This window comes from Oncorhynchus nerka, linkage group LG9b, assembly GCF_034236695.1.
Source record: "Oncorhynchus nerka isolate Pitt River linkage group LG9b, Oner_Uvic_2.0, whole genome shotgun sequence".
Classification (NCBI taxonomy): Eukaryota; Metazoa; Chordata; class Actinopteri; order Salmoniformes; family Salmonidae; genus Oncorhynchus; species Oncorhynchus nerka.
The window spans coordinates 12,680,933-12,691,008 of NC_088424.1; the positions used below are offsets into that span (position 1 = coordinate 12,680,933).

The 10,076-nt window shown below is 42.4% G+C and overlaps 1 protein-coding gene across 1 annotated transcript in view; it reads right to left on the reverse strand.

Moving 5' to 3' along the window:
- Window positions 1–923: 923 nt before the first annotated feature.
- The window catches only part of rxrga (retinoid x receptor, gamma a), a 31,576-nt gene continuing 22,423 nt past the window's right edge, over window positions 924–10,076 (reverse strand). Inside the window, 5 exon segments of the mRNA XM_029642383.2 lie at window positions 924–1,425; window positions 1,901–2,006; window positions 2,273–2,364; window positions 2,578–2,710; window positions 2,929–3,058. Coding sequence (XP_029498243.2) covers window positions 1,278–1,425; window positions 1,901–2,006; window positions 2,273–2,364; window positions 2,578–2,710; window positions 2,929–3,058 — 609 coding nt within the window. The 3' untranslated portion in view covers window positions 924–1,277.

Below are 10,076 nucleotides of genomic sequence, written 5' to 3' on the forward strand. Positions count from 1 at the left end.
AGATCAGTAGTTATAATTCAGAGGGACCTCTGTATTTCTGTATGGGTGGCAGGCGACCTATTGGTTAAGACGGTTGGGCCAGTAACCAAAAGTCTGCTGGTTCGTATCCCCTAGCCCACTTGGTGAAAAATCTGTCGATGTACACTTGAGCAAGGCACTTAACCTTAATAGCTCCTATAAGTTGCTCTGGATAAGAGAGTCTGTGAAATGTGGCACTACTCTTGAAAGAAGGATTTCACTACGACCTTTGAAATGTATAAAATACTCATGTGTACTGTAGTCTACTTGTGAAACAAAGGAGATGAGCAATGTTGTGACGAAATATTATGTACCTTGCATGTTGTAACTTACAAGAGCAGTAGTTAGCGATACGTGTCCTTACTTTGTGTGTAACTCAGACTGTTTATGAGACACCTCTCTAATTTCAGAAGAGTAATTAGCTAGTATTTTACAGTTTCACTAATGAAACACAAATGGAGGTATGGCAAGTAGGAGAGCTGTTGGTTGGTCCACTGGCGTTATAAAAATCAACTGGGGTTCCATGTGTTACTACTGTTTGGAACTTCCACGCATTTCCCATACTCATGCTTTCCAACGCTGCTTGTGCTCTCTTTTGATAGGTTACTTCACAAATGCAAAGGAGATTTACGATAGGACGCCGCACATGATGTTACCGCATACCATTGACTTTATTAAAAGTGTATCGCATTAAAAAATAATAAAAAAACAGACATCTGGATTATTTTGAAGGGTAAGGTTCTGTTCATAAACTCTGCTGGGATCCTTCTCTGCCACACATGTGTGTATAGAATGTGAGTTATTTAGTCGTGTTCTCTTTTCTAACTGAAATTCAAATCAAATCAGATTGAGGTTAAGAATAAACGTTGAAGGCGAGGCACAATGACTTGACATCACGTTCAAAGTCATCTTTTGTATTTTATTCCCACAGACATTCTATGCTAGTGACACTGTATTTCATACTATTCATCACTGAATAAAATAAGACTTCATGTTGCATTCAGTTGTTGCTAGATCTGATAATTAATACTCTTCTATTTACAACAAAAAAAATCCTTCTTTAGAATTCACCTTTTACAGTGTTGCATTTTCTTAAAATACCAATAGGAACATTTATTTTCACATTATTAATTGTGGTTGGTACAAAATATGCAAGTTAAGAACTCTCAAGTTTGATTTCATAGCAGTTGCACTCTGGGGTAAGGGTAGGGGATCTGGGAATTGGGTTCAGGGGGTATTTACAATGGATACAACTCGTGTCATGTGATCTGGTGCGGCGCTTCAAGCATTTCCATGAGGAACGTGTCTATGGGCGTATCTCCGATCAGCTTGAAGAAGAAGAGGTGCTCCAGACACTTGAGGCCGATGGAGCGCAGTGCAGGCAGACGCAGCAACAGCTTGGCAAATCTGACCGGGAGAGGAGATAAAAGATACAATTACTCTAGTCTGGGGTGTCATTTCAGAGCCTATTCATGATTTTTAATGGTACACACAAACCATAAAGATGAATTTTGACATATCATCTTAAAGTGGAGAAGGAATATGAAGAAATTAGAGCCTCTATTTAGTTTCTTTCAACCAATGGAGGCTGCTGAGGGGAGAACGGCTCATAAAAATGTCCTGAAACGGAGAAAAGGAATGGCATCAAACACCTGGAAACCATGTTGGATCTATTTGACACCATTCCACTAATTCCGCTCCGGTCATTACCACAAGCCCGTCCTCCCCAATTAAGGTGCCACCAACCTCCTGTGCTTTCAACAGCTGCATCGGAAGAGCCTTTGAGTGAGACATGTGATACTGCTGAATGGCTGGACATTAGTGTGCATGATCGAGCGTGAAAGGAGCAGACACTAAAATATGCTGACGGCGTGAGACTGACCTGCCAGGCTGCTCTGGGTATCTATGTTTAGTGTAGGACTCCAGCGAGGCGTACACCTTCTCTCTCAGGGCCTCCACCTCTGTAGGATTAGACAGGCCCTTGGCATCTGGAAGCAGAGAACATTCATAGACAGGAACTTACTCTTGTGCACACAGTCTATGTCAAACACGGCATATCTTCCTGAAGTGTGATTGTAATGAGTTTGTAACACATGGTGGCTGGTGACTTAGAAAGTTGAAATGATGTTGGGGGGGGGAAACGGATTGGCCTATTGGATGAATATCGTGACTGCTCAAATGAACGAGGGTGACCACTCTCCTCTTCCTCTCCGGATGAGCCTCCTCTGTTGTATTCCTCGTTGATTGTAGTTACCTGGGTTGAAGAGGACGATGGCTCGGAGGCAGCCCAGCTCAGTCTTGTCCATCTGCATGTCTTTCATCTTAGACACCAGCTCCGTCAGCACTCTGAAGACCACAACACGGGAACAAAAGACCATGTCATAGGAAAAAAAACACTATTCAGTACAGACATGTCTACTGCTGTAGAAATACCAGGGCTAGATGTTTAACCGTGTTACAGAAGATGACGCTATAGTGTCGGCTATGCATTGCGGTCTATGGTATCCATATTCCAAACGTCAAGGAGTATCACTGTTGACAAAGGTATTCTTCTCGGACCTGTCAAAGATGGAGCCCACTCCTGCGCTGTGGGCGCTGCTGCGGTGGACGTGGAGGCCCGTGGCCAGGAGGATCCCGTCCTTCACTGTCACAGAGCGATGGGAGAACGAGGCGATGAGCAGCTCATTCCAGCCTGACAGAGAGAGAGATGCACAGTGGTTAACTGGTTAACTGGGATTGTGACTAGAACAATGTACTCGTCCAGAGGGGTGAGGGCGTGTCTTTGTAATAGTAGGTAATGGGTGGGTGACGCTAATGAAACATACTGTTTTACCGCCGCAAGTAAAGCACTATGGGAAGTGAACATGCATGGTGATCTGGTTGGTGAGCTGTGCTGTAGCTGGAGTCTACCTGCTCGTAATAAGATGACCTGGTCGTCCAGGGGCAGCTCAGAGAAGTGGGGGATCCTTTTGGCCCACTCCACCAGGGTGAATAGCTGCTTGTCTGCTGCCTGGCAGATGTTGGTGACCGGGTCGTTCATCTGTTGGATAGACAGACAAAGACACACATGTAACATTCAGTAAATCGACTATGAAAGAGGAAACGGAGTATAGATGGAACAAATGTTCTTTTATAACATTTACTTCATATGTGCTTTCGAACGTGTTTTTCTGCTAAGCGACATATCGGACACACTTGTTTCATACCGAAAAGCACTATGTCCAGAGCCACGTGTTTAAAGAGTATTATGATCCATTTATATGACACTCTACAACATTCTATGGCAGCCATGTTAGCTCCCGTGAATAATATAATCGGGAAGTGGAATACAAGAATGGACATGTGGTCAGGGAGTTTGTCAACCAACTATGTCAGTGCTGTTTGCCAGTGCTGTGATAAGATATTGTGTGAAACAATGCATTTGAAGAATTGATCTGCACTGTGTTTGTTAGCTAGCTAGCCAGCCAGTTGTTGAGAAATGATTCCATACATTTTTCACAGCCATACACTGGCTGAAATCAGTTAATGATAGTTGTAAATGCAAATATTGATATTGTATCATATAATAGCACTCGGAGCTTTCCAATTAAATAAAAATGTAGAAATGTATGGTCTGTTTACATGTAAAAAAATATATATATATCTTTTTTTATAAACCCGTATAAACTGTATTTAAAATTATATGATAATATTTTAGATTGACACTAATTATATTACACAATTTCTGATACATGAAATGCCTTACTTTTATTTTCCTGCATAAGTAAAATCAGGATTATGCATCTACTGCCATTCATAACAATAGACTGGTTTGAATTTCCCCCTGACCAATATGGCTGCCATTTTCACAGCATTCTGGAACTTTGAGTAATGAGCATTATGATGCATTTATACATGACACTGCACAATTCTGTCAGCCATGTTATCACCCCATTAACATTACATGGGGAATATTTTTTAAAAAGCAATGTAACTGAATATATAGAATTATAACAATATTCAAAATTCTAAAAGTTAGCCCAACACGGAAAATGGCGGACGGAAGACAGGGTGGTGTGGCAGGTGCCGCTTCTCATTCGAATGCTGTAATTTTATCTAAACCATCAGGTGTACGCCGATCCCAGCTAAGTAACTCATGCAAAGAGTTCAAGCGCAATTATGTGTTTTATCTCCAGTACTCTGCCATGATTGTCAGTTATGTAGCTGCTCTACTGATAATCTCAGTGCGTCCTTGCTGGGATGACACAATCAGTCTACTACCGGAGAATATCAACACCAAACACATTGGTTCACCGTTCCACGGGAGCGGACAGTACACAGCATACCATAATGTTCTGAATAATGGCCAAGTCTACCTCGCTCCTTATTCTACTGAACCGCTTAGGCGTAACAAACACAAGTCCAACATTTATCGGAAACTGTTAAACTACCTGTTCACTACCCTCCTGCTCTCCGGGGATGTACAACTCAATCCTGGGCCCAATATCACCGAGCCAGTGATACGCACCGGAGTGGAGAGCGGTGGAAGGCCTCGTCCACTGGTCGTCACCGCTGTGGAAGTGGGTGAGTGCTATGGTCCTATGGTTTCTCTCGACTCACCCGGCTCCAGGATAGATTTTGACTCTTCAAACATACCAGAGTCGCTATATGCGATCCCTGACTCTGCTTCTGGTACGCAAGCTATTTTAATTAGTTCCCCGCATCCAGTGCAGGCGGGAGGGATTGTTAATTGCGCTACCGAACTGCCCCTAATCAAAACGAAACAAAACGGCCTAAACCCAGCCGTCAGAAAACACAGAAAATTTAACTTTTTTCAATGTGTCAATCACTCTCGAGTCATCTGGGACCCACGAGCTAAGCCCAAGGGACTACTAGGGGGGCACTTGAACATTCGTAGTGTCATTCCAAAAAGTGATCAAATTCAACATCTACTCACAGACTCCAACCTTGACTTTCTCTGCCTCTCAGAGACATGGCTCCATAAACACTCTCCATATGCTGCTTTGATTGTGCCTGGCTACAATGTTTTCAGGAGAGACAGGATTGAAGGAAGAGGAGGGGGTGTGATGATTTACATTAAAGAACATATCCGATGTAAACAAATTGAGTGGTCATGTGATAATGAACTAGAATGTATCGGCCTGAACGTTACACTGTCTCCCCAAATGTCTTTTACCCTCATTGGAATGTATAGGCCACCTTCCACCAAAAGTGTGTTTTTTGATCAGTTTAATACCATGCTTAGGGAATGTGATTTTGGGAAAGAGGTCATCTTTATGGGAGATTTTAACATTAATTATGAAGACAAGTGTTGTAGGAAAACTCTCAAACGGATCACTAATACCTTTGACCTTACACAGCTAGTTAAAGGGCCAACCAGGGTGACTTGTTGCTCTAAAACACAGATTGATTTGGTGTTCAGTAATAAACCAGAGAGAGTGACTAAATCATTCAATATGGTTACTGGGCTGTCTGATCATAATCTGACACTTATAGCCAGAAAGCTGTCTAAGAGCAGGTTTAACCTCTCTACTGTTAGAAAGCCGGATCAACTCAGAATACCTAAGAGTGAATTAAACTATTTTGAAAAAGCAATTAAGGGAATAAACTGGAATGATCTCTTGTCCTATAAAAAATCAAATCAAATCAAATCAAATTTTATTTGTCACATACACATGGTTAGCAGATGTTAATGCGAGTGTAGCGAAATGCTTGTGCTTCTAGTTCCGACAATGCAGTGATAACCAACAAGTAATCTAACTAACAATTCTAAAACTACTGTCTTATACACAGTGTTAGGGGATAAAGAATATGTACATAAGGATATATGAGTGAGTGATGGTACAGAGCAGCATACAGTAGATGGTATCGAGTACAGTATATACATATGAGATGAGTATGTAGACAAAGTAAACAAAGTGGCATAGTTAAAGTGGCTAGTGATACATGTATTACATAAGGATGCAGTCGATGATGTAGAGTACAGTATATACGTATGCATATGAGATGAATAATGTAGGGTAAGTAACATTATATAAGGTAGCATTGTTTAAAGTGGCTAGTGATATATTTACATCATTTCCCATCAATTCCCATTATTAAAGTGGCTGGAGTTGGGTCAGTGTCAATGACAGTGTGTTGGCAGCAGCCACTCAATGGTGGCTGTTTAACAGTCTGATAGCCTTGAGATAGAAGCTGTTTTTCAGTCTCTCAGTCCCAGCTTTGATGCACCTGTACTGACCTCGCCTTCTGGATGATAGCGGGGTGAACAGGCAGTGGTTCGGGTGGTTGATGTCCTTGATGATCTTTATGGCCTTCCTGTAACATCGGGTGGTGTAGGTGTCCTGGAGGGCAGGTAGTTTGCCCCCGGTGATGCGTTGTGCAGACCTCACTACCCTCTGGAGAGCCTTACGGTTGAGGGCGGAGCAGTTGCCGTACCAGGCGGTGATACAGCCCGCCAGGATGCTCTCGATTGTGCATCTGTAGAAGTTCGTGAGTGCTTTTGGTGACAAGCCGAATTTCTTCAGCCTCCTGAGGTTGAAGAGGCGCTGCTGCGCCTTCTTCACGACGCTGTCAGTGTGAGTGGACCAATTATACAGACGTGGAAGCTGATAGTCAGGTTTTTCTATCCACAATCCAGACTACAATAAATGGCTTCCTAAAGAAAATCAAATCCAAACCTGGCCAAAAGAGCACTCTTCCTTGGCTAAATGGAGAAATCTGGAAATTGATGAAAGAACGAGATTATGCTCTAAAAATAGCCCTAAAATCTAAATTAGAGCATGACAGACGTAGGTTTACCATGTTGAGAAATAAGGTGATAAAAGAAATCAGACAGGCCAAGGCAAACTTTTTTATTAACATAATTGGTGAAGCAAAGGGAAATTCTAAATTGATATGGGAGAATCTAAAAAAGTTAACAGGGAAAGACTATAGTAACACTGCAAAAAGACTAGAAATCATGGTGAATAATAATCTAACACAGGATGCAGTTGAAATAGCAACAGCCTTCAATTCCTACTTTATTGACTCTGTCAGGTTACTGACACAGAACCCCTCCACTGATTTCTTGGGCTCAGTGCTAGTGAATGACACTCAACCTGTCTTCATCATAAGGGAGGTTTCTGAGTCAAAGGTGAACAAGGTGATTAGCTCACTAAAGAACTCTAAAGCCAAAGATGTGTTTGGGATGGACTCTACCTTTCTTAAAAACTACAAAGAGTCACTCATTGGCCCCATTACTAAGGTCACCAACACATCTATTGGTCTCGGGGTGTTTCCAAGGGTATGGAAGTCGGCCATAATAACGGCCATCTTTAAATCAGGCGACCCTGCTGACGTGAGTAACTACAGGCCCATTAGTATACTACCTGTGGTGTCAAAGGTTGTTGAAAAGTGTGTAGCAGAACAACTGATTGCCCACCTCAACAACAGCCCCTTCACATTACACTCCATGCAGTTTGGCTTCAGAGAGAAACACTCCACAGAAACGGCCAACTGCTTTCTTCTGGAAAATGTGAAGTCCAAGATGGACAAAGGGGGTGCTGTTGGGGCTGTGTTTCTGGACCTAAGGAAGGCTTTTGATACTGTTAACCATGAGATTCTCATCACAAAATTGTCCAAGTTCAACTTTTCCCCTGATGCCTTGAGATGGATGAAATCATACCTTGAAGGCAGAACTCAGTGTGTCAGAGTGAGCAATGAGCTATCGCCCACTCGTAGCTATGATGTGGGCGTGCCCCAAGGGTCAATACTGGGGCCCCTCCTGTTCAGCCTGTACATTAATGATCTGCCTTCTGTCTGTACTGGGTCTGAAGTTCAAATGTATGCAGATGATACAGTGATATATGTGCATGCAAAGAGCAAACAACAAGCTGCACAAGAACTCACTACTGTAATGGTCCAGGTTACAAAGTGGCTCAGTGACTCGTGTTTGCATCTCAATGTGAAAAAAACTGTTTGCATGTTCTTCACAAAGAGGGCAACAGATGCTACTGAGCCAGATGTCTATGTGTCAGGGGAGAAGCTCCAGGTGGTATCTGATTTTAAGTACCTTGGCATCATACTTGATTCCAACCTCTCTTTTAAAAAGCATGTGAAAAAGGTAATTCAAATAACTAAATTCAATCTTGCTAATTTCCGATTTATACGAAATTGTTTGACTACAGAGGTAGCAAAACTGTACTTCAAATATATGATACTCCCCCACTTAACATACTGCTTGACTAGTTGGGCCCAAGCTTGCTGTACAACATTAAAACCTATTCAGTCTGTCTACAAACAGGCTCTCAAAGTGCTTGATAGGAAGCCCAATAGCCATCATCATTGTCACATCCTTAGAAAGCATGAGCTCTTGAGTTGGGAAAATCTTGTGCAATACACCGACGCATGTCTTGTATTCAAGATCCTTAATGGCCTGGCTCCCCCTCCACTCAATATTTTTGTTAAACAGAAAACCCAGACATATGGCAGCAGATCCACAAGGTCTGCCATGAGAGGTGACTGTATAGTTCCCCTAAGGAAAAGCACCTTTAGTAAATCCGCATTCTCTGTGAGAGCTTCCCATGTCTGGAATACACTGCCATCAGACACACATAACTGCACCACATATCACACTTTCACAAAATGCTTGAAGACCTGGCTAAAGGTCAATCAGATTTGTGAACATGGTCCCTAGCTGTGTGTTGCCGCTTTCCATGTTGTCTGTTGTCTGTAGCTTGTGAGGTGTGGAAACACTTTGTTGCTTTTATGAATTTTGTCTTGCTGCTTTTTGTTCTATGTTGCTCTGTCCGTATGCTATGTCTTGCTTGTCCTATGTTGCTATGTCTTGCTTGTTCTATGGTGCTATTGTCTATATTGTAATTGTTTTTAATAACCTGCCCAGGGACTGCGGTTGAAAATTAGCCGGCTGGCTAAAACCGGCACTTTTACTGAAACGTTGATTAATGTGCACTGTCCCTGTCAAAATAAAATAAAATAAACTAAACTCTCAATATACTGAGCGTACAAAACATTAGGAACACCTTCCTAATATCGAGTTGCACCGCCTTTGGACAATGCCTCCCACAGTTGTGTCAAATTGGCTGGATGTCATTTTGGGTGGTGGACCATTCTTGATAAACACGGGAAACTGTCGAGCGTGAAAACCCCAGCAGCGTTGCAGTTCTTGACATACTCAATTGGTGCGCCTGGCACCTACTACCATGCCCCGTTCAAAGGCACTTCCATGTTTTGCCTTGCCCATTCACCCTCTGAATGGCACATACTGTATGGACAATCCATGTCTCAATTGTCTCAAGGCTTAAAAATCATCCCCTTCATCTACACTGATTGAAGTGGATTTAACAGGTTACATCAATAAGGGATCATAGCTTTCAGCTGGATTCACCTTGTCAGTCTGTCATGGAAAGAGCAGGTGTTCCTAATGTTTTGAACACTCGGTGTATGACTCTGGCTATATGCACTGTCCAGATGCATTTCTCACGTTCCATATCGTTTTTGCACAAAAGTGAGTCATTTATCAAATAGTTTCCATTATATTTATCTGTTCAGTCTTAAATTTGGTTTCTCAAAATATTTTTTTTTACACACTTTGGCACATAATCAGAAGCTTAGATTATTCATTTAGGCTAACCCCTGGTTTAGTCAGCCAGATGCAGAGATAGACATCTGTCACTCTCAGCTGTTCGTTCGCTGGCTACCCAGTGTTACCTTAGCTTTGAGCGCTTGAGTGTCGTGGACCTTTAGATTATTATGGGTCCCTTCGACAGTTTGGAGCCCGTGATATCTGTTGCTTTTGGCCCGAAGAGGACACTTTCTAAACAAGCTCATGAACAGGAGAGATCCGAGATCCAGCGAGAGGAAACAGTAATAGGCTACTGGCTGCAAACACACAGAGGCTGCAAACACACAGAGGCTGCAAACACACAGAGGCTGCAAACAGCGGGCTGTGTCACTCCGACAATAAGAATCAATCCATCCTTAACCGGCAATTTAATTGTGACAATGGCATTATTATTTCTTAATTCATTCCCTAAAGTGAATATAATCAACAACAA